Here is a 27,865-nt window from a genome sequence, read left to right on the forward strand (position 1 = left end):
TTATTTTTGAGGTTTCTAATGTGATGTCGTAAAAAATTACATTTATTCCGCTTACATTGCAAACGCAGGCTGAACCCTACGAGTTTTATCAAAATAATGTACTAAGTATTATACACATTGAAAAGGTCTACAGAAAAGTCCGCGATGGTATATGTCTATCTCTTATGGATAACCCACAATAACTTTTTTTTGTCATTTACTTTTTACGACAAATAATGGCTAATTTTCGAAGCGATTTTAACCAATACAGCATTAATCCTTAACCAATTAAATACCATGGATACATTGTTCATTTAATATAGATCTATATGGCCCTTTACACCGTATGATTTAAGTGAATATTTTCGAAGATATTACAGATTTAAAAATTGCGGGACGTAGCGTTTGCGGCCGCCCGGCTATGTAGGTATTTTATACCCGTGCGATGCCGGAGCGGGCCGCTATATTTTTATACCTATACAACGTTCACAATTTTTCTGTAGTGTATTTAGTATCAGCATTGCACCCGTGCGAAGCCGGGGCGGGTCGCTAGTGTTGTTATAATTTAAACATAAATTTTCGACTCGTGTACCAAAGTACCTAAGTAAGTTAAACACTGATTTTCTATTATAATATTATGAATCCAAACAGATCGTATAAAAATACGAGAGCTGCTACCTGCGTTCGATATATATTTAGTTTTATATTGTGTTTCTGGTGATGTCATAGCCGAAGATAGGGGTGCCTGCATAAGAACTCCATACGCTTAGTACATTTTGAGATAAAATGAATGTTACTCACATCCGTCATGATTAATGTTTGTTATTTATCATTCATTATTAGTAATGTAATTAAATAGAATTTAAATAACAAAAAGTGTTTTATAATCTGAAACATCTACGAAAAAGTAACACAGATCGTACAAGGAAAACGGAAGTCCGAAAATATACTATAAAATAAATATTGCAGCTGGGTTTCAATTAATGTGTGTAACATAATATTATGTATAATTTTACGACTGTTTGGCCGTGGTTTGGCCGAGTGATTTCGAAATAGTAGGAAAATGAGTTCGCACTCATATTTGTTAATTTGTATGTTTAAGACTAGAAAAATAATGTCTGATGAACAGAATTTAACTTATGTTTCAGAGCAAGCTTAAAAGCTTTTCTATCTAAATCACTAGATTTAGAAAGTGATACTAATATAATTATTTTTATTAATATTTTACTTTTGCACAAATAATTAAACAGTATTTAAAATGTTTGTTTGATATTTATTTCAATCGTAACAATTCAAATAAGTTGTGAATCACCGTCCTTGTACAATGACATTAAAACCTATAATATTTTTTATCTCTCATTATTCGAACTCTTGGTCACCGCGCTATGATCTCATACCGGTTTTCGTCATTCAGCCACCAGTGGCGTCGCGGACTCCTCGTAAATCCGAAAGTGAAACAGTTGTATTTTTACTCGCGCGTAGTATAAACAAAGTTCTGTTTCTCCTGTGAAAATGGCCATTAGCAGATTATCAATTATCAAATTCTTGGAGTTGGTACGTAAATATTGTATTTTTATACACTCTCTAGTCCTGGTATTTATGCTAATGCGTGCAGATACGCTATGGGCGGCCCTGTTGGGCTGTTGCAATATAAAACCTCAACTGCGTAGGTATGTTTGCAATCGTAAATTGGTTTTGCGCATCAATGTAAACATCAACGATTGATTTTCTTGTAGTATTCAGTTTTTATTGCACTGAAACACTTGCTTTGATAATGTGGATTTGTTTTGGCTTAGTTCAATTTCATTATCATGTAAGGTTAAGTGATTCTCATTGTATTAAGGGGTCGGTGTACTTTCATGTTAATAAGTATCTTATCTCTATTTAAAAAGCAAGATTTAATAATCGAAATTTTTACATATTATTTCTGTATTATGTTTTTTCTACATAGGTAGGTACCTACCTATTTATTTAGAATATAAGATTCACAGAGTACTTTTTATATAGGTATGATTAAATTTATTATATTGTTACCTACTTACACAATGTCTGTATGTTTGTAATCGTGATAACAATCTACAGAATAAAAAGTCCTTGACTTTCACTCAATTAAAAAAATAACGAAGTAAAATTAGTTTTTAGTTTTAGGTAGGTAGGTACAAGGTAATAAGTATTTTTTGAAATAAATAAATCTTTTCTTGGAAATTATAACCCTAGCCCGGGAAAATCAAATAAACGTACATAAATGAATGAAATGACGTCATGAATCGGCGTAAACAATATGGCGTCGATTCACTTCGGGACACATTTTTGTTTATAGTGGATATCAAATAGGTACCTAGGTCCTTTGTAAAACCTATAATATTTTTTATCTCTCATTATTCGAACTCTTGGTCACCGTGCTATGATCTCCGGTTTTCGAATTTCGTCATTCAGCCACCAGTGGCGTCGCGGACTCTTCGACCCTCGTCAAGCCGAAAGTGAAACAGTTGTATTTTTACTCGCGCGTAGTATAAACAAAGTTGTGTTTCTCCTGTGAAAATGGCCATTAGCAAATTATCAATTATCAAATTCTTGGAGTTGGTACGTAAATATTGTATTTTTATACACTATCTAGTCCTGATATTTATGCTAATGCGTGCAAATACGCTATGGGCGGCCCTGTTGCAATATAAAACCTCAACTGCGTAGGTATGTGTGCAATAATTGTAAATTGGTTTTGCGCATCAATGTAAACTTCAACGATTGATTTTCTTGTAGGTAGTTTTCAGTTTTTATTGCACTGAAACACTTGCTTTGATAATGTGGATTTGTTTTGGCTTAGTTCAATTTCATTATCATGTAAGCAGTAAGGTTAAGTGTATCTCATTGTATTAAGGGGTCGGTGTACTTTCATGTTAATAAGTATCTTATCTCTATTTAAAAAGCAAGATTTAATAATCGAAATTTTTACATATTAGTTCTATATGTTTTTTCTACATAGGTAGGTACCTACCTATTTATTTAGAATATAAGATTCACAGAGTACTTTTTTATATAGGTATTATGATTAAATTTATTATATTGTTACCTTACACAATGTTTGCATGTTTGTAATCGTGATAACAATCTACAGAATAAAAGGTCCTTGACTTTCACTCATTAAAAAAATAACTAAGTAAAATAAGGTTTTAGTTTTAGGTAGGTAGGTGCAAGGTAATAAGTATTTTTTGAAATAAATAAAACTTCTCTTGGAAATTATAACCCTAGCCCGGGAAAATCAAATAAACGTACATAAATGAATGAAATGACGTCATGAATCGGCGTAAACAATATGGCGTCGATTCACTTCGGGAGTCGGGACACATTTTTGTTTATAGTGGATAATGGATATCAAATAGGTACCTAGGACCTAGGTCCTTTTCTATTTAAATTTAAAATAAGTTCTTGCCCCGGCTCCGCCCGGGTTACTTTGTATCCTACTATAAGTAAAATTTACTTATGTACCTACCTAGATACCTATATGTACTAATGTCATTGTTTTTTTTTGTATACCTACCTTATGTTTTCTAAGAAGTTATCCCGTAGTGTGAGATAACGTAGGCACCTACCTATCACATTCGCATTTCTTTGAATTAGGTAGTTCGAGTTAATTAGTTAAAGAAATGTAACTTCTTCACTACATACCTACCTAGTATAAAACAAAGTCGCTTTCTCTGTCCCTATTTCCCTATGTCCCTTTGTATGCTTAAATCTTTGAAACTACGCAACGGATTTTAATGCGGTTTTTTTAATAGATAGAGTGATTCAAGAGGAAGGTTTATATGTATAATAACATCCATTAAATAGTGGAGAAGTACTGTCATGACATGTGATGTCGTAAATAATTACATTTTTTCCGCTTACATTGCAAACGCAGGCTGAACCCTACGAGTTTTATCAAAATAATGTACCTACTAAGTATTGTACACATTGAAAAGGTCTACAGAAAAGTCCGTGATGGTGATGGTATATGTCTATCTTTTATGGATAACCCACAATAACTTTTTTTTTATTTACTTTTTACGACTAATAATGGTTAATTTTCAAAGCGATTTTAACCAATACAGCATTAATTCTTAACCAAATAAATACCTTGAATACATTGTTCATTTAATATAGATCTATATGGCCCTTTACACCGTATGATTTTCGAAGATATTACAGATTTAAAAATTGCGGGACCCGTGCGAAGCCGGGGCGGGTCGCTAGTAGGTATTCTTTATAGAAAAAAATTGAGTAGGTACCTACATACCTAGTAGTTAGTACGTATGTACATAAACAAATTGTACATAAAACACATTGCTGGCACAAAAATTTCCATTTAATATATAATTTCATGTCATTCAATAATAATGCTGTAGCTAATAGATATATATCTAATATAATATAAATTTGATTTGTCAATGCAATGGATATCGTGCTTAGGGTTCGGCGTCGATAACGCTATCATTTGCAGGTGACGTCAGTTGCGCCTAGAGTCACTAGACAACGCCCTACAGTCTACTGTCGCTGTACTTGTTTATTTATTACAGTAAATAAATAAACAAATACGGTAAATGTATAAACTCTTGGTACCCGCATAAGAGCCCATTGCCGAATTCAGGCATATGTCTGTTGCAAATTAAATCACTATCCGGTCAGCCCTGTTTATGTGAAAGTAACGAACACCCATCCAGTCTCACAAACTTTCGTTTTAAGTACTTAGAAAGAACACGTTTCTAGTGTTATTAGTATGAATTTAGAGGCAATTAATCTTACTAAATTACCTTCCTACTCAGTTGTAGTTGTAGTATTCGTACGTGCTAAGTCTATTTCTCTACATTTAATGCCAAATTTTGTATACAGAGGTTCTTACGCATAATATATTTTATTGTTAACAATACACTGTTTGAGGTCAACCTTGAGTTTACATTAGCATTTGATGATTGCAAATTGTAATCATGATCTTAAAATACAGCATGATCACAATGCTTTATTGACTCTTCCGTGCATTCACACGAATGAATTCTTCGCTAATATTGACTATTCTTTATATGTAGTGAGCTGTGAGATGTACCTGCTTGTACTCTTAGTAGTTTTACATTAGATTTAGAACTATTTCATTTTTTTTTTCATGGATGTTTTTCAGCCCTGTCCCAATCATATCTCATTTGTCATTTCTTCGCAGGAAAAAAGTTGACATAATTATAAAGTTGGTTCAATAGCCAAACTCTCTTGCAAACTAACGGTTTCCAGACGAACAATAAATGGTCCTTGTTGGATCCCAATTCCCAGGTAGAAATAAAATAAGTTATGGGTCTCATCAATCTTGACAATCAAACTTGAGATGATAAATGCTTTTATTATTAAATATTGTTATTTCGGAAGAAACCCTCTTTATAATCTTTTCCCTCTTTATATCTGTAATGAAGAATTAATTGATCTCATAAAACATTTAAATAAATCTAGAAAGTACGAACTACGACGCTACTGTATATCATCCTGTTAAATAATGTCCGGTCGGTCGTAGGTTGAGAGCAAACTCGTATAAATAGCTGATGATGTTTGTTTTGTAGGGAAAAAAAACAGAAATAGGTAACATAAATTAAGAATTAAATTAGATTATTTTTATTACAAACTGTTCTTATTTTTTTAGTAATTTACCTAATATTGAGTTTAATTAGTTTGATTTAGATTTAAGATAACATGTTGGAATTTTTACTTGATTTGATTTTATCACAATTTACGAATTATATGAAAGGTAGGTATATCTATTAGTTATCTGAAATAGTTTATGATATCGCGTGATCTTCTTGATTAATGTTACTAATAGTACGTAGTATATTATTATTAGTCTGTGCTAATAGCTAGTTTCTTAAATCTCATAATTATTTTATTTGAAGTCGCAAATAAAGTCACTGAAAAACTTAGAAACAAGTAAATGAACAAGAATGCTATAAACTGCGTCAAGATCTAAGTAAGTGTATATTTTTTTCCAGTGTTGCATGTAGGTACATACACTGATCATTAAAGCGGGTGATCCATTGGCGAGCCGACGAGCCGACGGTTTAGATCGTTGACTCGTTGGCTCGTCGACTCGCGTTGGTGATCCATTAGCGTACCAAACAGTTTACTCTCATCGTTGGCGAAGTCATGGCGTGTTACTTGGGGGTACTTTTAAATCAGGAGAAAGAACAAAAAAAGAAGAAAAGACGCAGATATTGAATGGTGTTTTTAATATCAGATATTGTACCGTTGGGATCATTTTTTTGGTAGATTTCTAAAAGTTTATTGTACGCGGAAGTTTTTAGCAATTTATTTTTATAGTCTCTGCTGATGTACTTCCATGGACAATCATGTTCCTAAAAACATTTTATAAATTCCGACACAAACTCGCGACGAAACGAGCGTAAATCCATTTTTGTAGCTAGACGCAGCGCGTGCGGTCTACACGAAAGTCGCAAAAAGACTGTAGGCTCGCCGGCTCGCCTGATCCACTGGCGGTTTTCTGGACCGCGGACTTAGAATTTCAAGCATGCACAACGAGCCAGCGAGCAAATTCGCCGTTCTTTAAGTCCGCAGACTTTTAAGTGCTCCATTGGCGGTTTAGACCTTTGGCTCGCGAGTTCGTTAGCGAACCAGCGGTTTTGCTCGCCAATGGATCACCCGCTTTAGGTACATTTGCTATACCTATAGATGAATACTCCAGTTTACCTAGCATGTTATACACGTAAACAGTAAACACGAGGTCTTTCGCGATAACCTCGTAATGCGACCTGCATTCAGATTAATGTTATAAATATGACATCACCATTCCTTACATGTCGGACCTTCAAGCCAGTTTGTACGCACAGATCATATCTTTTAAATTACATCATTCATTGAGGTTATGAGTAATATTTTACAACAAATATTAGCGAGTCTCAGTCACAGTCTCAGTGATGTAAGAGACCATTTAACAATACAAACAGGAAATGTGGGAAATAAAATGAAATAGCATAAAAAATATTCCAATAATTAATAGCTTGTTTATCATCGTATTTTACCGGTTTGCGGGCAAAATAACACAGATATGAGATAACAACTAACAAGCATACACATTGCCAACATACAATAGCAAATAATTATTTAAGATATTTTATCATTCTGTATAGACTACCTACTTGAAACGATTGCCACAAATCAGTCATGTAGAGACTGAAAAATTTAGTATGTATTGCCTATTTTGGTATACTAAAGTTACAGACTTCCGGCTGATTTTAAATTTAAATATACATCGTATATCAAACCTATAGCTATAGGTGTAAACTATATCGAATAAACGGATATAGGGTGATTAGCATACTTATTACATAACGTTACAGTCCATGATAAATGCGAATTAATATCTGCGTTCTACACTCAGAGCAGTTGGTTTAATGCTCTAAGGTTCTACATGTGTAATTATGTTGGTATTTATTTTTTCTTATGATATTTTATAATACATACAGTGTTATTCTTTTAACATAAGTATTTTAAATTCATATATTATGTGAAAAAAATGTTTGTAACTAGGTACTATATACTTATCAAAAATGAATGTGGACCCACAGATTACGAAATAGTCACTACTTTCATGGAATCCACAGTCTTTGGTGTAATGTATTATGTATGGTATAACCATTAACCGTATAAGCAATAAGCATGTACATATAAGTATCCACGACAATAAACACTATTGTAAATGCACCGTACAATTACCTACACTACTACCATAAAAGTCTTTGCATGCAGTGGTATCGTGAGGCCAAATTAAATACATACCTATCTAATATATTCTAATATATCTAATATTATATTATAAAGGCGAAAGTTTGTAAGGATGTATGGATGTATGGATGTATGGATGTTTGTTACTCTTTCACGTAAAAACTACTGAACCGATTACAATGAAATTAAGCACACATATAGAGGGTAACTTGGATTAACACATAGGATAGTTTTTATCCCGGAAATCCCACGGGAACGGGAACTATGCGGGTTTTCCTTTGCAAACGCGGGCGAAGCCGCGGGCGGAAATCTAGTATATTATACATTAACTTTATAGAGTCATTTATATGCCATTTATACGTAAAACCAAAATAATTTAAATCTGAAAGCTTTAGAGTAAGGTAGGTAGGTTAAGGTTTAGGACCTATATCAAGTTTGAATGGTTTGAAAATTTTCACATAAATTCAGAAAGCATTTTTAATATACTTTAATTTTTTCATTAATTTCAGGCGTTGACGTGCGCTTGCGTCGCGCTTCACTACCACAGCTACAATGCCGACGCAGACATCGGCATGCTCGTGACTGGAACCTTCATTGGATACCTCATTATCTTCGCTGGAGCTGCAGCAGGTAAATATAACATATTATGAAATAAGTAGCTGTAATTAAACTTTTATTTCTATAGCTCATGTGATGATCTGGTACATACGCTTAATAATCCCGCTAACCATAATCAATATCCGTTCAGTGGTATACCGGTGAAAGAACAAACTTTCTCGTTTTGATTTATTATAGGTAAGCAAAGATAATATATAATATATAACCTACTACTATTTATTGTAATTTTCAATTGTGGTGTTGTTCAGTTTACCAATTAGTCTTTATGTAATATGAAAACAGGACAAGTGGTAAACTTTCCAAACCAATATTGTATGCTTCGAATAATAATGGATCTATTTATATTCGGAGATTGTATGAACTGTATAAGTTCCGTAAGTAACTGTATATTTAGTGTAACGTGTGGTGTTACATTAAGAAACCTAAGACTTGTTTTTGCTTCTTCCTAGTACCCATGGTATTTTATCAGTAAATGATATCCTTACTAGACAATGCAATAAGAGCATCACGTATTTGATACGACTTAAAATATGTTATTATATATTTCAGGGTATATAATGCAGACTCCATCACACAAGCGTATTGATATCTTCTACTCTCTGGTCGGTGTTGCCTTGTTCGTCGCCAGTGGAGCTGTAATTATTGACAGGTATGTAAAATACAAGTTTTACTGAAAATAAATAAAAATAAAATAATGTTTATTCGCTAAAAGCATGGTGCAAAGAGATGTAATATTTCGCTTAGTATAAAGCATGCAAATATCATCTGTTTGTTAATTGTTTATATTACAAACATGCCAGTCAGCCTATTTAAACTATTCTGCAAGACCTTGCATTACTACGAGTTGGTACATCATCGTACACGTATTGAATGTGTAATGATAATGCTACAAAAGAAAAATAAAATCGCACAACGTGTACAATGTACATACATATATAAATAATAAGTATGTTCAATGTATTGTGTACAATTAGTGGGCGACCTTATTCACATTTAATCCATGCACAGTTTCAAACTTCAAGGAGGAATAAATAGGATACACGTTAAGATACCTAAATTTAGACTCGCATATTTTGAAGCACTTAGGCACTATATTATTTCTGCTGCTAAAACTTCCCTTTTCATCTAAAATTGTTTCTCTAAACAGATACCAGCATTATGGAAGAAGTGAAATCAAGGACAAGAATCTCGCCAAAGCTTCTCTAGCTATCATCAACGGTGCGCTGTTGTTGGTAGACGCCGTGTTGACTCAACGCGGTGGCTAGATGGCGCTTTTATAAATTGTTCAACATGGCTGAATGATTTGTAATTTTTTTATTATATTTTTCACAAACGTTATAGCTTAGGTCGGATCAACGTAAAATATTTAAAGGCTATGATGTCAGTAAATTTGAAAAATTCCGTCTTTGTTGATATTGTTACTGCCCGATATTTTAAGATATTATTGTTTATTTTTGTCCTATTTATATGCTCGAATTTTTATTGTTATGGACCTGACCTGTGCGCTTTTACCACTCCACATTAATAAAAACGCATGTTAATAAAACACAGATCAAGAGCGTCCACAATGTTTAGGTATACGTCTAGGTCATTTAAGAGCTGTTTAATTTATTGTGAATGTATAAGTTAACAAGTTTCCCGCAGAAATATTTTTCAAGTTCTTTATTTCCTGTTGTTTATGATTCTTTTAAGATTTCACAGTTGATGTAATTCTGTAATTTTTATAATAATCTATTTTTGAAGTTTATTTTAGATGCATTTATATACGTTTTTAATGATGTTCGGGTTAATGGACCTCTTTTATCTCTTTTCTACCTCGAAATATTTAATTTTTATGACTAAAATCGTTAACCTACAAAATTATTATCGTTAACATAATAAAGTAGGTATAAAACATTAAGAAACAAAAATATTTAATCTATAATGCGACTGCAGTGACAACAGGTGTTGTTAAATATTTGTTATTAATTAATTATAATATTAAATATATCTCTTACTATTTAGAAGTTATTAATTTTATTACACTGTTGTTATGTAACTAGATTAACACCATAATACCCTAGGGCCTAGCTTGTTCGTCATTGCACTATATTTGATATTCTGTACTTCTGTATAAATAAAAATATTAATAATAACAACTTGTTTTTATTTTTCCATCAATATCGCATAATTTTCTGTGTTCAAAAAAGAGCAAATGCAGATACATTTGAAACATAATTCTAGGTATGTTTATCTAACTTGATAACCTTTAGATTTTTTTTATCTAGCTGACGACGACTGCATTTATTCATCCATAATATCTATGAAGCTACAAACAAAAAAAAGGCGTACTCTGAAAAAAAAATCTTATTATATTACTTACATGAATTTAAGTTATAATTTGCTTGAACCCAAAAAATGTCGTACCTATTACGTAGCTTTAATAGTGTTCTGGTAAATGATTGTTCAAAAGTCGTGTATGAGTTAATAACTTCAAAATATCGTAATATATAATATCTTATTTATCTATACTAATATTAAAGCTAAGTTTGTTTGTCTGTTTGTTTGTTTGAACGCGCTAATCTCAGAAATTGGTCCGATTTGAAAAATTCTTTCTTTGTTAGATAGCCCATTTATCGAGAAAGGCTATAGGCTATATATCATTATGCTAAGGCCAACAGGAGCGGAGCCAAGCGGGTGAAACCGCGAAGCGCAGCTAGTCTTTAATAATAGTTGTACCCATTTTACGCTTTACAAACATTTCTTTAAGATAAGATCAAGTTTTTTTTTCGATATCCTTTATTTCACAACATTGTTGTTATATCTAATGTTCTGTACTAGTTCGGGTTCTGTAGTGAAATTTTATTTCAAGACGAAATGCTGAAAACAAAAAACGTATCTAAAATAAAAATAAAATATTTTCTGAATATTTTAAGTTGTCCAGTTATGGTGAAAATGGTGAAAATAATATAATACCTAGATATTATATGCATAATGTCATCTTTTTTGAAGCACAATTCATGATAATTACATTTTTAGAAATCCGATTTTTATTTCTTAGTTTGTCTTAACAATAAAATAATAAATATTGTTAAGTTTCCACATTTCAGTATGTTTTTTTAATTTGTGAAATTAAACATGAATTAATTTACGGAACCCAATGTATGCGCATAGACCACTTTTATTATATTTTAACAGTTCTGTTTAATGTCCACAATTATTACATTCGAGTAAACAAACATCGAATATCCAAATGTTGGTAGCAGGAAGCGGCACTTTATAAATAAACTCAGGATCGGGAAGTATATGTAGGTACTTTGTCCATAATTATTATAAAAATCGATAGTGTAAAAAATAATTATCTGTATAATTGTTTGTGCAGATCGCTGTAATAAATAATATTCATTATGGTTCTTTATGCAATATTAATGGTTATGTTAAATAATGCTATAATAATAGAAACTAAAACTATCAACGATGTTGCTGCAGAAATTGCAACTAAAGAATTCGCTAATAAATCTACAAGCGTTATTTGGTGGAAAACTGATTCACAAAATATTGATACATTCAATAAGCTCTACGATGGTCTTGTAGTTACAACTTATCTAAAACATATTAATATCGCATACAATGATACACTGCTTAGTGATGCTACTTTGAACGATCAAGTTGTTATATACGTAACAAACGAAAATGAATTCAGTGTAATCTTAACGGTTATAAATAAAATACGCGTAAAAACCATTCGTGTCATATTAGTTATTCTGGAAACAATTGAAGATAATATCAAAATGACAGAGTATACAAGAACTGCGTGGGACAATGATGTTGCAGATATCATAATTATCAGTGTAAATTTGAAAAATGAAATAGTTTTGAACACTTTCATACCTTATTCTGATGGACGTTGTGGAGACTATACACCCGTAGCATTAAATGCAAACAAACCTAAGTTATTTAGCAATAAATTTCATAATTTTCATAAATGCCCTATAAGAATGAGAGCATTCGTTTTGCCGCCCTACGTAATGTACGAAAACCGAAGTGACCCAAATACTGTGAGAGGGTTTGACACTGATGTTATGAAGTTTATATTAGAAAAACTGAATGCAACTATTGTAGTTGTATCTGATGAGAACGTTAACAATACAATTTTTAATTTCGCAAATTTATCACTATCAGAAAATTTAGGAGACTTGACAAATAACCTTGCTGATGTTGCAGTACCGCCTTTCATCATTACTAATAAAAGGTACGCAGTTGCTCAGGCGTTTTATGCATGCTACAATATACCAGTTATTTGGTGTGCACCAAGACAACGAGAAATTTATGCTTGGGCTAAAGTAATTTTACCGTTTTTATCTCGTATATCACCTCTTATAGTCCTATCATTTGTGGCGTTTTTGTCCAGTGTGAAATTAATACAAAGATTTGGAAGATTTAGAAAAGAAACAAAGGGCTTGCTATTGGCCAGCTTTGCGTTATACATGGGTCAGGGAGTAATATTTGAGACACAATACTGGCTGAATAATGTAGTATTTATGATGTGGATATGGTATTGCACTATTATGCGTATTGTATATCAAGGAGATTTGATTGATGGTTTGCATAATGTTATTTTAGAACCACCCTTAAAGACTCTTAATGACGCCCTACAAGCACTTGATGAAGTCGTGGGCCTACTACCTGTCGTAGATTTATACAGGAACACGTCCATCGTCGAACGGTTTAAGCCAGTGCTGAATAAAGAAATACCTCTTTATGTTAAAAAGATTGCAAATGGAGAAAGAATTCTGCTAGCAGTAAATAAGATTTTAGTATCATACACTAAATATAAAGTACAAATATTAGAAGAAAATGTTAGCAGTTTTAAGGTTTACTTCTTTGTAAGACCACGATGGGGAGCTCTTGAAGAATTACATCATACCATGATTTGGATAACCGAAGTAGGTTTTCAATGGCAAATTTACCAAGTATATATAAACGAATGGTTGAGGGGCGGGGGTCGTGAATATTATACTGTAGAAAAAAGTACTGCATTGAATATGGCCATATTAATTTCTTGTTTCTATGGGTTGATAGCTTTATATGTGGTTTGTATCCTCATATTTTGTTTAGAAATTTTATGGTTTAAGATATCAAAGAAACCGTAACCATAGAGTTTTTATCCACTTACGTTTAAATTGAGAGTATGGAAATGAAAAATAAATATATAATAATAAATAGGTGGCATTTTGGAGGATAACAAATACGATTTGATATAAACTTAGATAAGTTTAGACATATTATAATGCTAATTGCTAATGTTAGTATAGGTATAGGTCTATCACGTTTTTAGTAATAAAAATCATAATATTTGTGGTGAGTGCGTAATGCTATTTGTCTACGTGATTTTATTTGTTTAATATGTACTATAATCACCCTAAATTATACGGTTTCCGTACCCTGAAAGCATGAAATTAATGATTTTTGTAGTAACTTTATGGAATATTGAATTAAAATACTGATGTGTTAGGTTTGAAAGCCTGAAAGTAATGATAATGATTTGACATATTTTTGTAGTAATATTATTAAATATGTTTTGGTCCGGGAGCCAGCAGCAGATTTTATGACCAAGTTCCTCTCAAGCGGTAATTAGTAAAATGCATCAAAGTATAGTATTATGAAGCCTCGTGAACGTCAGCTGGAGCTCGGTTGGGGGGAAGAGCGGTTGTAGCCTCCCGTATCAGCTGACGGTTTTTCCACCAAGATACAGCCAGCTGACATATATATTTATCCACAGTTACATATAAGCTATCATCAGGTAAATTTTTGTTTGAGAGGAAATAACGGAAAATAAATTTTTCTTTAAATTTAACTTTCATGTTCGAGACACCAGCTGACGTATAATACACCATGTTGTAACCAGCTGACTATTTTTTTTCGTTGAGATATTGGGTTAGCTACAATTTGACAAATTTTTAGCTGAGAGGAAATGAATGAATGAATGTATTTTTTTCCTATGTGCGTGGGAGGCTACAACCGCTCACCCCCCCAACCGAGCGCCAGCTGACGTTCACGAGGCTTTATAATACTATACTCTCATGCGTCTGACGAATTATCTCTTGTGAGGAAATAGTTAACCAAATTTGCACCTGGCTCCCTAACCATTTTGAATAACGATTTTTTTGTACTAATGTGGTGGTTTGATCTAGTCTTCTTCGCACAGACAGGTGAAAGTGGTACACATATGTTAACTGTTTCATATTCCTTCTATAGTTACACTGGTCTCGATCATGTTGTTACAAATTCTAATACCAATTCTTGCAACCAATGTATTGTTATGCATGGCAGCCGAGCCTTTGAATGCCATGGCCGCAGCTGTTGCCAATAAAGAATTTTCTAATACTACTCCTACATCTGTAATTTGGTATAAAGCTGATTCAAGGAATATTAATGAATTCACCAGTTTATACAACGGTCCAGTTATCACTGTTTTTATAAATAATCTCACAGATCTTGGCGAACAAATTAAATCGGCTTTAATTTATGACCAAACTGTTTTATACGTAGAAAATATAGTGGAATTTGATATATTTTTAAAAATATTAAAAAAATTGACGATAAAACCGATTCGCATGATATTAATAATTATATCAGAGACAAACGAAAATATTGTACTAACAGAATTTACTAAAAGTGCTTGGCAGAATGATGTAGCAAATATTATAATTATAAATAAAAATGAGAAAAACGAAACTAATCTCAATACTTTTATACCATACTCCGATAATAAATGTGGAGACTACACTCCTGTTCCAATAAATTTCAAACAATCTATGTTATTTCCAAGAAAATTTCGTAATTTTTTCAAATGTCCAATTAGAGTTGAAGCATACGCTCTACCTCCTTTTTCAATTATCGAAAAGGAAAATAATACAATAAAGTCATTCAAAGGAATAGATGCTGACTTTATTAATATTATACTTAATCAGATGAATGCAACAATGATATTAACATCTCATGAAGTGAATGAATTTAATCACACTTTAATCCGTAGCACGGCAAATCATACGTTAACACAAACTTTATACGTATTAATTTATAACTTAGCTGATATAGTTGTGCCGGCTGTAATCATCAACCAAGAAAAATATTTATCAGCTCAATTGTCATATTCATATGGTTTTACAAACATTGTTTGGTGCGTTCCTCAACGACAAGAAATATTGATATGGGCAAAGATAATATTGCCCTTTCTATCTTGGTTATCTGGTTTTATTGCCTTTTCTTTTTTACTTTTCATAATTATCATCAAAGTGAGTTTTCGTTTTCACAAAGTAACTAAAATATCGAACGATACTATTATTAAAAGTATCGCATTATTCTTAGGGCAAGAGGTGAAGTTTGAATCAGAATTTCGTTTTAATAACCTCGTACATATCACCTGGATATGGTATTGTTTTATTGTACGAAATGTATATCAGGGTATTCTTATCAATAGCTTACACGAAACAATATTGGAACCCCCTATGAGAACTGTAGATGAAGCTCTTCAACGCCTCGATGAAGTCGTTGGTGTTACAGCAGTGATGCATTTATACAAAAATACGTCAATTGCAAAACGTTACAAGCCATTAATGAATGTAAACGATATACCGGTCTACCTCCAGCGAATTGCTAACGGTGAAAGAATTCTTGAAGCTGTTACTAAAGAGCTCATATTATTTAAAGGATATAAAGTGCAAATATTGGAAGAAAGTGTGAGCCATTTTCCAGTTTGTCTTTTCATGAAACCAAGGTGGTCAGGGGCCAAGGAACTGAATCGCATCATAATTAGAACTATTGAATTTGGACTCAGACAACGAATTACCGAATTGCACTCAGAAAGATGGTTACGAAGAGCTAGGCTAGAAAAGAACGCTACTATAGATTCCTTAAACATGCTAACATTAATTTCATGTTTCTTTGGATTAATTGGTATGTATGTAGCAAGCTTTGCTATATTTTGTATGGAAGTTTTATGGTATAAATTGACTAGAAAATAAAATATTATAAAATATACGAAATTGTTGCAATAAGTATAAAAATGTATGCACAAAAATCCTCCGTGCATAGAATAGACTAAAAATTGGAACTTAGCTGTACTTATTCAGAATTTTATTAATATAAATTTAATAAACTATTTACTATCTCGTTTAGTTCAATTCGAATTGATAAATTGATAAGATTCTGAAAATATTGATTTTGTGCAATAATATTTTTGTATGTCTACGATATTCATAAAAATATTGAACTTAGTACCTGGAAATATCACTATAGTAATTTTAAGATTGTGACTTGTGTTTTTTGAATAGGTACCTATATTAAATAAATTATGGAAAAGTGCTGGCCTATTTCATTGAGTACTTTATGTTATCCAAAACAGTAATATAAATAAAAAAATATGTACTTATGATTTTTTTCAATGCCTACCTAAAACCTTACAATAAAAAAAGAAAAATAATTGAATTATTACATTATGCTGCCGATCTAAGTATCTAATATTAGTAGGTATTGTTATCATTAACTACTTAGAAGTTAGAAGTCACGTAATTTTTACATTTTCTATGAGCTCAAAGTAGAATGAAAGGTACTGATTTGATTGATCATCAGTAGGTAATCAATCAAAAATAATTGTAAGACAGCTTTATTTATCCAAAGGGTTGAATGGAACAAATTCTGCATAATAAATATGAATAATTTGTAAACTAAGTCGTAAACATCATAACGATTGTGGAACAATAATTACTAATTAATTAATATTTCCATTAATTCATTGATTTTTACGTTTTTATATAATAAATTATTATTGACTAGCGGTCCGCCCCGGCTTCGCCCGTGGTACATATTTCGCAATAAAAGGTAGCCTATGTTCTTTCTCAGGGTCTAAAGATTGTCTGTGCCAAATTTCATCAAAATCAGTCCAGTAGTTTATGCTTGAAAACCATACATACATACATACATACAAACCTTTCCTCTTTATAATATTAGTATAGATAGTATAGATAACCGTTAATGCATTATGCATAGAGTTCAGAAGGTAGAACAGTTATTTATAGGAATAGCTTTATTGTAAGAATTTGGAATTTGTAAAATTTATCTATCATCACTACATAGTATAAAACAAAGTCGCTTTCCCTGTCCCTATGTCCCTATGTCCATATGTCCCTTTGTACGCTTAAATCTTTAAAACTCCGCAACGGATTTTGATGCGGTTTTTTTTAATAGATAGAGTGATTCAAGAGGAAGGTTTATATGTATAATAACATCCATTAAATAGTGGAGAAGTACTGTTATTTTCGAGATTTCTAATGTGATGTAGTAAAAAAATTACATTTTTTCCCCTTACATTGCAAACGTTGGCTGAACCCTACGAGTTTTATCAAAATAATGTACTAAGTATTATACACATTGAAAAGGTCTACAGAAAAGTCCGCGATGGTATATGTCTATCTCTTATGGATAACCCACAATAACTTTTTTTTGTTATTTACTTTTTACGACAAATAATGGCTAATTTTCGAAGCGATTTTAACCAATACGGCATTAATCCTTAACCAATTAAATACCTTGAATACATTGTTCATTTAATATAGATCTATATATGGCCCTTTACACCGTATGATTTAAGTGAATATTTTCGAAGATATTACAGATTTAAAAATTGCGGGACGTCGCGATTGCGGCGGTACCGGCCGGCCGCCCGGCTATATAGGTATTTTATACCCGTGCGAAGCCGGAGCGGGCCGCTATGATTTTAATTTTTATATATACAACGTTCACAGTTTTTCTGTAGTGTACATATTTAGTATCAGCGTTGCACCCGTGCGAAGCCGGGGCGGGTCGCTAGTATATGTATATAAAACTCAAAGGTGACTGATATAGTGATCTATCAACGCACAGCCCAAACCACTGGACGTATCGGGCTGAAATTTGGCATGCAGGTAGATGTTAGGACGTAGACATCCGCTAAGAAAGGATTTCCCGAAATTCTTTCGGGAACGGGGAAAAACGGGGATGCACGTACAAAGTCGTGGGCGGAAGCTAGTTCATTATAAAAACCAATTTTATAAGTTACATCTTAAATGGTTAGGATTTTAGTGTTATCTAAATCTAAAATAGCTTCGGTTGGTGCGCCTGACTGACAGACATGTGCAATTAGCCTGATGTGCTCTCAACATAGGTATCGCCACTACCAATCTGATTCAACTTAATTAATTATTCCATTATACATAAAATATATGGGTGCATTGAGGCGAACTGAATATCTAAACGGAACGAATGAGCCTTTGTATGTTTTAATGTAATTAAATAAATAAATCATTTATTGACACTATTATTTGTTATAAACATTTAATGACCCAGGCTCTTAATATAGTTATAAACTGTAATAAAAATAATTAATTACTGTGGTATTCAAGAGTCAAGACTGTCTACCGGGAAGGTATAAAGTTAAATCTGTTTGGTTTTAAAAGACAAATATGTTATTTATTAAAATATTATTTGCACAAATGTTACGCTACTGCGGTCTGCGACGCTGACAGAGAGTAGGTATGGTTAGGCCTTAAATACCTAAACGATTTAAAATTGATTAAAATGATTATTTTCAATATATGTATTTTTATTCCTTTATATTTATTGTAGGCGTATTATCTATACAGGGTGTCCCACTATTGGTATACTAAGCGCGAAGGAACTTGTAGTTTTGCATACACTGATCACGTAAAAAATACTTAAAAAAAAATTACGTCCAAAATTTTTTGCTAAATTTTTCCTGAAAATCCATGTTTTCTTCTCTAGCTTCGCGCAGCCGGCATATACCGCTTCTCTAATATGAGCATTTTATCTATGAAAACATAATCTTAAACGATAGCTCACGTGCTGGTGGCAAAGTTGGGTGGCTCGCTTGTTATGGGTGTACACATAGAGTTTTAAGAATTCATTTATTTGAAAAAAAAATGCGTCTGGATTTTTTAAATTATTTTTTACGTACTAAGCGTATGCAAAACTATAACCTCCTTTGAGCTTAGTATACCAACAGTGGGACACCCTGTATATATAAAAGAAAGTCGTGTTAGTTACTCCACTTATAACTCAAGAACGGCTGAACTGATTTAGCTGAAAATTGGCAGGGAGGTAGTTTAGAGTCAGGAGAAGGACATAGGATACTAAATATGTACCACGGGCGAAGCCGGGGCGGACCACTAGTTTTTTTATAAAAAAAGGTCGAGCCATACCGACTTCACTCTGTTTTGCACTATCACTCACTTGTGCAGCATAATATCCAAATAAAAATAGTTTTCTTGTCATAGGCTAAGGTGGAAATCTTCCAATCGTAAAACAAATTTACCAATGTACGAGTCATTTTTTTATTATTTCTTATAACATTAACCAGCTAACGTAATTGTACTTTCAGTGAGTTCCGGTTTAAACCATATGTTAAAATCGCATAATTCAATCAGATCACATTTCCATGTAAATGAATTTTGTTGCGGTGCCTACTATCTCAGCGACGTATCTTTAATAACCATAAATCTCTAAATCGATTCGTAGCAATTATTTATGGGATAGAAAAACCCACGAATTTAATTTTCCCCTTCAAAAAATTGCCTTTAGCATATTTAGAGATCGAGTTAGATTGTAGAATTGTTTTCTATTTTATCCTTTAAAATGTTCAAATTAGATATTGATTTATTGTGGATCTGATGAAACTCTACATTAGCCTTAGTTTTTCAGAAAAACAACATACGTAGGTACCTACTTAGCTGAATGTAGTAGGCAATAAACATTATTTACTCTCAAACCAAAATCAGGGTCATTGATGCATATTACATTAAACCTATTGACACCAACAGATATTTCTGTCTAATCTCTGGTTAGTAATTTAATTAGTCTTTGCAAATACACAATTAGTACAATCCCTAGTTGCTTTACCGACCTATCGAACAATGCGTTGCATGTACCTAAATGTATCGATAAATACAATCTTAAAGTCTAGCCTATTTATGTAAATGTCTGAATTTATCCAGTGTCAGGCCGGTGGATCGCCAATTAAAACGCTCCGAGAGTCTCACGGGGACGGGACGGAGCCGATCCAGTTATCGGCTTACATTTATCTTCGCTAATTGTGATTGTAAATTGTAATACGTGCAGAACTGCTTAAGCATGCACATTGCAATTTGAACTAGGCATGTTTGTTAGCCAATTTTCGCAAAAAAGGTTCTCTAGTTATAGTGTAGGTATTAGTGGCTCAAGTTCATGAAAATTACTAACTAGGTTCTTAAGCAAAATACAAAATTTTCTTAATAAAAATAGTACAGATTCATGCAGTAAAAGTATTTTGTTGTGGATGTGGAGTCGATCAATAAATAAAAACCTTATGTTGAAGTTCTGTAAATAATAGGTAATTAATTATTATTTTTTAATTTGCATGTCAATTAAAATCATCATCATTAAAAACGTAGGTAAATAGTAAATACCACAGAATAATAATAATATACTTAATACGTATGTAATAAGTACATAAAATTTACATATCAAAAACCGTTTATGAATGTTCTTAATTTTAATTGCTGGACATTATCGCATAACACAACAAAAACATCTGAAGCGTTCAGCCTATTGACCAACCGATTCAATACATGATAGAGGAGGCAAGCCTTCCTCAATGCATACCTCATTTGTAATATCGGGATTCGTAGCGGGCAAACAATGGCGCGCATGCTGCCATCAAAAGCGTGTCCAAGTGAATTGTGCCAGACCTCTGCTATGGTGATAAATTGTCCAGAAACAATAGAGCAGTAGCACCGCCTAGCAGTTTGACGCACATAAATCAGCTGCTGCAAGCCCGTGTGTGGGCTACGCACTAAGCGGGGTTCGGCATTTAGGACGTCTAATTGTTTGGCAGCTGAACAAATACGGTAGGTATGGAACCATTATCGGTCGTTGCTGATTTCGCGGCGCCAATATTATTGGCGCTGTTTACATTCATGTGTGTAATACGTGTTGCTTTTGATTGGGGAATTTTAACCTTTTTTACAGATTGGTAATTGTTATTTAAAAATTAAAACATGATAATCGCTGATCAGTTTTACTTAAACCGTGTTAACCATGGCTAGCTTATATAGTAAAAAGCTCACATATTTCACAGAACAAATTTATTTCTTTGAAAACTATATTTTTTATTCTATACTCTACAAATTCTACATGTACATAATTTAAAGCTAAGCAGAGTTTTATAAATCGTAGAACATTATTGTGCGATGTTACTCTTTCCGCTATCGGCAGTTGTACAGTTTGACAGTTGGCGCAACTAAACTATGGGCATTGGGCGTGCAGCAGAGAGCTGCCGTAAACTGTGTAGTCAATTACTTCCTTAGATTATTGGATGAATTTGTATCTATACTACAACCTTACACAACCTATCTAGGTACCTACAAATGAAATTCAGGAGTCTTCAGTGATTACTTATTATTTAAGTATCAAGGTAAATAATTAATGAATAATAGATAATTAGACAATTATTAGAAATATTTGTGACTTCTTTATGGAACGGAGTTTGTACTTAAAACAACTTGTGTAATATAAATTCTAAGGATTTCATAAATTACTCAAAACAAATGTCGGATTTAATAATTCCACAATACCCTTAACCAGTTCGTACCCTTCAATTATGAAAATATTAATTTTAATATAGCTCTTTCATTGCGAGAATTTCATGGAATGGTTATGTTTGTTCTTAATAAGAAAATCAGATTTATGAAGTGAAGAAAGGGTTTATTAAAACACTCCAACAGCAAAACAACAATTGTTAATAAGTTGTTCAAATAAACAGCGTTATAAAAGCGCACCATACAACCACTGGAAGTGCCTTAGTTAATTAATTTTATAATATAATGTTAAGTGGCCAAATCTAAATTGTTTTCGAACAATAGCGAATATTTATAATTTTAAAGCTAGTTTGTTTAGATTCTCTGTTTTTAGAGTTTTAACATTTTAATATTATGTAATTTGATTCCCACTTTATAAATTTTCTTGATCCACATCAATTTCTATACAATTGATGTTATGATAATATTTTTACCAGGAAAATATTGTTGCCTTTTCCAAGATAACGTAAGTCAATTTGTATGGAGTTTGAGTTGTTATTCAGTCGGTAGTTTGTTCTCGTTCGTGTGAAATTGAGATGATCCTTAGAATCTACAATATTCTAGATTGCACGCACGTGTTACATTATAATATTTTGTAAGGCAAATTGAAATCTTGCTGCTTGCTTGTTTCACTGTAAATTTATTTTATATTACTGCATATGAATATGATAAAATTATTATTTTACATTTTCTATTTATATATTTTACGCTACTGATATTTATTTTTATTTAAAAATGATTGTAATGGAAACGATGAGTTAAATCTAAATAAAGGAGAGCACTTACGTGTATCATACCTAATATGTTTATACAAAAGTTTTACTTATACTATAAATTGATAGTTCGTTAGTTGTTAGTGGATCATTAATTCAATTATTATCTCACATGATTTTGTTTTTTTATCCGAACGGGATAAGTTGAAATGATACTGAATAATAATGGCTATTTGAATTGAATGGTTTCCGTAGAATTCAATCCATTATTATTCGTAGAACAGTTTTTATTATTAATTATAACACTTTATACGAAAATAGCACAAGTTTATACTAATAAACAAGATAACTACCGTAAAACTATAAAATGTTACGACATATTTCCGTATTTATATTTGATTTTACGGCGGGCAGACATTCCCGGCTTTATGTGACCTTTATGTTAGAACAGTGACCCACAATCCTTTTGTAATATTTGATTTGACTATAATATTATTGTAGCTATCTGATTTTCGCCTTTCGGACTTTTATTTTACGCATGTCTGGAATTTTAGTTGTGTGAATACTCGAGAATGTGTGACAAGCTTTTCGCTTCGTATTGTTAAAGTTTAAGCTATTTTTATTGATTTAAAACTAATTTGGAATATCTCAATTCTAAAATGTTAAAAATGGCTTTAAATAAAATTTAGAGGCATTTTTTATTGAATAAGACAATAAAAAATTTACACTTTCGTTGTTATAATTTTGTTTATTTTAAATTATTAAGTGTTGAAATAATACAAAAGATTATTGTTTTTAAAATTTATTAACAACCAACGGAAACAGCCAATCTAGCCGCGTCACATTATGCAATACAACATTTTATAACTAAACACAATCAAATCATCCATAGGTACATCTTTGGCAAGTCAAATTTAATATTAAAAAGCCTCGAATTATTTATAATACAATTTAGACAATACAATGGGTTACATATTCGTGATTATAGGTGTATGAATTTTGATTAAGTAGGAATCTAGTTTTATTTAAATCTAGTATAAATAATTATACAGATAAAATAGACAACACAATTCATCTTACGATTACGGGAAATCATTCGTTAACTTACTGAAGATCTTACCAACGTAATGAACTGAATTTTATCATGAGATCAAATCGCGAGACAATTGCCAGAATCTTAAAAGTAATAAAAATCTGAAAAACATCGAACAACGAAAAATATAATTCAAATATATAATTAAAAAATTGCATTGAATACATCTCGAAGGACAATCAAAAACAATAACACAAATAGATGCTATAAAATTTCTTATAAATAGATATAAAATATATCACATACAGACCTGTATAATAATGATATGTGTCTTCTTGAGCTTTCAGCTATGGTAACAGAATTCACAACGAAAATAAAAGCGAATGATCCTTTAAAATGTAAACTTACGTCTAATTGCATTTACTAATATTATGTACAATTTGCACTTACAGTAGGTACGAGGAGGGCGTATTACCCGTGGTCCATCCGCTATGACCCACTGGTGGGTCTACGGGTAATATTTTTTCCCCGTGGACCCACTGTCATGTCATACTATAGCAGTGGGTCCACAAGAACAACCAACAGATTGTTCGAAATGATTACGCAAGACATACACCGGGAAGTGCACATAATAAAATAATCCTGTCTCTATAACGGTCAAAGCATGGCAGCGGGGGACCACGGGTAAAAAGTACTTTTAATTCAAGTGCCCGTAGACCCACTGTCATACCATTCTATAGCAGTGGGTTCACGGGGAAAAAATACCCGTAGACCCACAGTGGGTCATAGCGGGACCACGGGTAATACGCCGGTACGAGCCGTACGAGTCGTCAGACTTTTCACAATATACATACAACATTAAAACAATACGAATCGATTCTCACAAATCGCTAATAAAATAGTGTTTATGAAGTTCATTTGGCATTTCCATGGCTCATGTTCCCACTTCAGTGGAATGGAGTCGAATCGCTGAATATCGTCTGAAAACATTTGGACAATCTTTGGCACCAACATCTTTAGTTTATCCAACCAAAGACTTGCAAAACCTTAAAAATACGTTCGCTAAATCACGAATACAGTGGACTAGCGCAATACGACATATAACCTGTGTCAATAATGAATGGAAACAAATTGATGAGCATTTCGGATTCTATTGTTTACTGAGCCAGGTTATATCCTCCACCACTATATTATAGTCAATGTGGATAATTGTGAACAGAAGTGATTGCAAAGAACAAGAATATTTTTCTATAATTAGTCAGATGAATTTCCAAACATTTGAAAAACCGGAATCTATAAAAAGAAATATTATTTACAGTTGTAAAAGCAGAGTTATTTAGAATAGGTATGTAGTGTAAGTAGAGTTGTTTCCGATCTTTCTGTTCACAATTACCCACATTGACCCTAATTTATGGGCATATTATAAAAATTATTTTAACAGGAACTTCCAGTATCTTTAAACATATCAGACCGTCAGCTTCGTAATTATTTGTATTCGTAGATAAAACATATCTAACGTTAGGAAGCTTCTAGAGGTGCCAATAATGCCGTTCAGCAACAGTCTTCGGTTGTTTAAGCAGTCTCAATCTTATAATATACAATACGATTACAAATTAGCAGTTCGTCTGAAATATGTAAAACAGCTACAAATGCACTTAGTTCCCCAATAGTCACTTCACTATCACTTAATCACATGCCTATATATACTTATATAGGTCATACAAAATCGTTGATTTCATTATTGAGTGGGTTTTCAGCTTTTTCGATGCATTTTCTGATAGCATCAAGTATGGTGACGACTCTTCTATCTAACGCAACAAGATGCGGTTCCCACAGTATGGGAGCCACGGGATCGGCCTTCATGGAGTCCCGGAGTACTGTGGATAGAGGTACTCCGTTGTGGAATCTGGAAAAGATTATATTTTATTAATGTGTTTTAATTAATGTTTGTTAATTAATGTTCAGTAGGTATCACGAAAATTTTTGTAACGTTGATTTTGTTTTAAGTGACTGATTACTATTATTAAAAGCACAGATAATTTTATAATAGTTAAAAGGATTCTTTCAGCCAATAAGTAAAAATATTATTAATTATCCCTTGTAGACTATTACAGCGTAAAATCATCGACTTTCTATATAATTGATAAGTAGGTAAGTTTCTACAGTTTCTAAATTTAGCTTCAGTCAAATTCAGCTACAAATTTTTCTATATGAAAAATCTGTTGCTGAAAACAACAAAGAGTTTTATTAAGTGTTTTAACTTCATAATTTAAATCATACATTACTCCAATAACTTACTTCAAAAGCACAGCAAGCGTTGTATGTCTGACAAGGCAGCACTGCAGCAGCGGCGCCAGTATGCTGAGCTCGTCGTGGAACGCTTTGCCGAACGCGCGCCCCTGGTCCAGGTGCAGCGTGAACGACTCGTTGCCGAACATTCTGCAACAATTTGTATGTTTAGCAGGGTGATAATTTGTTCTGGAACATTCTACAACAAACAGTTTTATACATATGTTATAGCCAAACTCCGAAGCTCGGGCACTCTTAGATTGGACTATGACTGGTCTGGCATTATGACTTTGGCAAAGCCCAAATAAATGCAATATTTCGTCAGTCGTTGTCTAGTTGATTAAATTGAATGATTCTAGTGTTTAATGTAACTTTTATGAATATTTCCCTTTTTATTTTTAAAAAATTATTGTAGTCATTTTACTCATTAGAAGGGCTTTCGATATCAGTATAAAGTTTTATGATATCTGCAATAGTTACAGAATAATCGCCTGTGAATACTTAACGATTACACCCTGTATGTATGTGTAATTATCCAAAATTCGATGAGAGGTAAAGCGAATAGAGAAATATTTAGATTATTCATCTGCTGCTCTTTTAGCACAGAAGAATAATCTTAAAAATCGAAAAGTTCGTTTTTGAAATCTGATTTCTGTTTAAACAAATATGAAGTAAACAATCATAATACTAACTTGAAAGTTTCGTAGTGATGCCTGTCCATGTTGCCAGAGAGAAAATCAAAAATAGACATATCCATGATATCCAACATCCTTCTTCCAGAATCGTATGGGGGAGTATTACGCACCTGCAAATAATAAATATTTAATTTATTTAAACTGAAGTTTTTGATATACCTATGTATTATGATTCGTTTTATGTACATCATTATAGAGAAAGTGATCAAATACCTAGTTAAGTATATTTTTTTCTTTTTGCAAAATTGTATCAACTTTAGATAATTCCCGGAAAAAATAACATAAACTATTTAAAAATCATTTCTACTTTTAGAACTAAACTTCCAAAAGTTTTTCTCTAGAAAATAACTCTACAAGATCCAGTCTTAGCAGATGAAGAAAACAAAATAAAACAATTTTAAAAGCATATTGAAAATAAACTTTAACATCACAAATAATGTCACAATAAATAACCTTTTCGCAGTAATCAGACTGCACTTCCCACGTGGCTTTCCGCCGCTTGTGGTACGACCGTCTCCACGGGTGCCGCCATACCTGGAAACAACAATGTTTTATTATTTTATAAGATTTTAAGTTGCACTTGAATAATATTTTATGGAGTTATAATGATAATATTTATTCATAGCAATATAAAAAATATGACAAAAAGTCTAATGTCGGAATTAGACTAGTCACTAGACGAAAGACTGATTAGGAAAATTAAGGTACATTTTTTCGTTATTATTTATTTGTTTTAAATTTTAATCAGTCAGAAATTAAATTACAGACTCATAGGTAAATTATATTATTTAAATATTAATCAACCACTAAATATTTAGCTAATGTGTAAATATGCAAGTTAATTTCCTGTTAAATATAGAAATAAACAAACAATTACAAGGATAATTAAGTTTATTTTAATACGTCCTTCAATATATGTAATTGAAAACATATTTATAAAATACAAGTTCATAATTTGAGATTTGAATCAATGTTTCTCATATTCGCAGACAATTTTTTTATTGCACTGATTATTTTTCAATTGAATAATAGTTGATATGAGAAGAGAGATGAAGAAAAATCCTATAAAAAAACTACTTCTAATGTTGGTCAGTAAAAATATCATTAGAAAAAGCTCACAATCACGCATTTTACTTTTCA

At 32.2% G+C, this 27,865-nt stretch overlaps 4 protein-coding genes across 5 annotated transcripts in view; 3 read left to right on the plus strand and 1 right to left on the minus strand.

The window, feature by feature from the left end:
• The first annotated feature begins 1,381 nt into the window (after positions 1-1,381).
• LOC149486673 (protein snakeskin-like) lies at positions 1,382-10,484 on the plus strand. 2 transcript variants are annotated; one of them, XM_089698349.1, is made up of 4 exons: positions 1,382-1,533; positions 8,238-8,358; positions 8,896-8,995; positions 9,494-10,484. In XM_089698349.1, the coding sequence occupies exons 1-4, from the start codon at positions 1,492-1,494 to the stop codon at positions 9,609-9,611; spliced, it is 381 nt and encodes a 126-aa protein (XP_089554475.1). In that variant the 5' UTR covers positions 1,382-1,491; the 3' UTR covers positions 9,612-10,484. The 2 variants fall into 2 exon arrangements, with proteins under 2 accessions (XP_089554475.1, XP_089554474.1); XM_089698348.1 differs by lacking the exon at positions 1,382-1,533 and adding an exon at positions 2,397-2,562.
• Positions 10,485-11,732: 1,248 nt separating this feature from the next.
• Positions 11,733-13,478, plus strand: LOC149486674 (uncharacterized). The gene has a single exon (XM_089697891.1). The coding sequence runs from the start codon at positions 11,733-11,735 to the stop codon at positions 13,476-13,478; it is 1,746 nt and encodes a 581-aa protein (XP_089554017.1).
• Positions 13,479-14,644: 1,166 nt separating this feature from the next.
• On the plus strand, positions 14,645-21,215 carry LOC149486675 (uncharacterized). Its single transcript, XM_089697892.1, has 3 exons — positions 14,645-15,489; positions 15,697-16,284; positions 21,106-21,215. Exons 1-3 carry the CDS (start codon positions 14,652-14,654, stop codon positions 21,213-21,215), a joined length of 1,536 nt encoding a protein of 511 aa, XP_089554018.1. The 5' UTR covers positions 14,645-14,651.
• A 3,906-nt stretch (positions 21,216-25,121) lies between these two features.
• LOC149486676 (extracellular serine/threonine protein CG31145) overlaps positions 25,122-27,865 on the minus strand; it is a 69,791-nt gene continuing 67,047 nt past the window's right edge. The window contains exons 9-12 of the mRNA XM_089698350.1: positions 27,179-27,259; positions 26,723-26,835; positions 26,040-26,180; positions 25,122-25,647 (exon numbers count right to left, since the gene is read on the minus strand). Coding sequence (XP_089554476.1) covers positions 25,458-25,647; positions 26,040-26,180; positions 26,723-26,835; positions 27,179-27,259 — 525 coding nt within the window. The 3' untranslated portion in view covers positions 25,122-25,457. The remainder of the gene's footprint in view (positions 25,648-26,039; positions 26,181-26,722; positions 26,836-27,178; positions 27,260-27,865) is intronic.

This window comes from Colias philodice, chromosome 8 (genome assembly GCF_061535455.1).
Source record: "Colias philodice isolate Cphi_HAF_F1 chromosome 8, ilColPhil1 Martin Lab GWU primary, whole genome shotgun sequence".
Taxonomy (NCBI): Eukaryota; Metazoa; Arthropoda; class Insecta; order Lepidoptera; family Pieridae; genus Colias; species Colias philodice.

What these genes read in the sequence shown, in the direction of transcription:
- LOC149486674 (XM_089697891.1), top strand. Translation starts at nt 11,733, where the DNA reads ATGGTTCTTTATGCAATATTAATGGTTATGTTAAATAATGCTATAATA.
- LOC149486675 (XM_089697892.1), top strand. Translation starts at nt 14,652, where the DNA reads ATGGCAGCCGAGCCTTTGAATGCCATGGCCGCAGCTGTTGCCAATAAA. An exon ending in TCAATTGTCATATTCATATG is followed by an intron (nt 15,490 to 15,696) that starts GTTTTACAAACA and finishes CATTATTCTTAG; the next exon opens with GGCAAGAGGTGAAGTTTGAA. An exon ending in ATGTTTCTTTGGATTAATTG is followed by an intron (nt 16,285 to 21,105) that starts GTATGTATGTAG and finishes GAATTGTGCCAG; the next exon opens with ACCTCTGCTATGGTGATAAA.
- LOC149486673 (XM_089698349.1), top strand. Translation starts at nt 1,492, where the DNA reads ATGGCCATTAGCAGATTATCAATTATCAAATTCTTGGAGTTG. An exon ending in CTTCGCTGGAGCTGCAGCAG is followed by an intron (nt 8,359 to 8,895) that starts GTAAATATAACA and finishes TATATATTTCAG; the next exon opens with GGTATATAATGCAGACTCCA. An exon ending in GGAGCTGTAATTATTGACAG is followed by an intron (nt 8,996 to 9,493) that starts GTATGTAAAATA and finishes TTCTCTAAACAG; the next exon opens with ATACCAGCATTATGGAAGAA.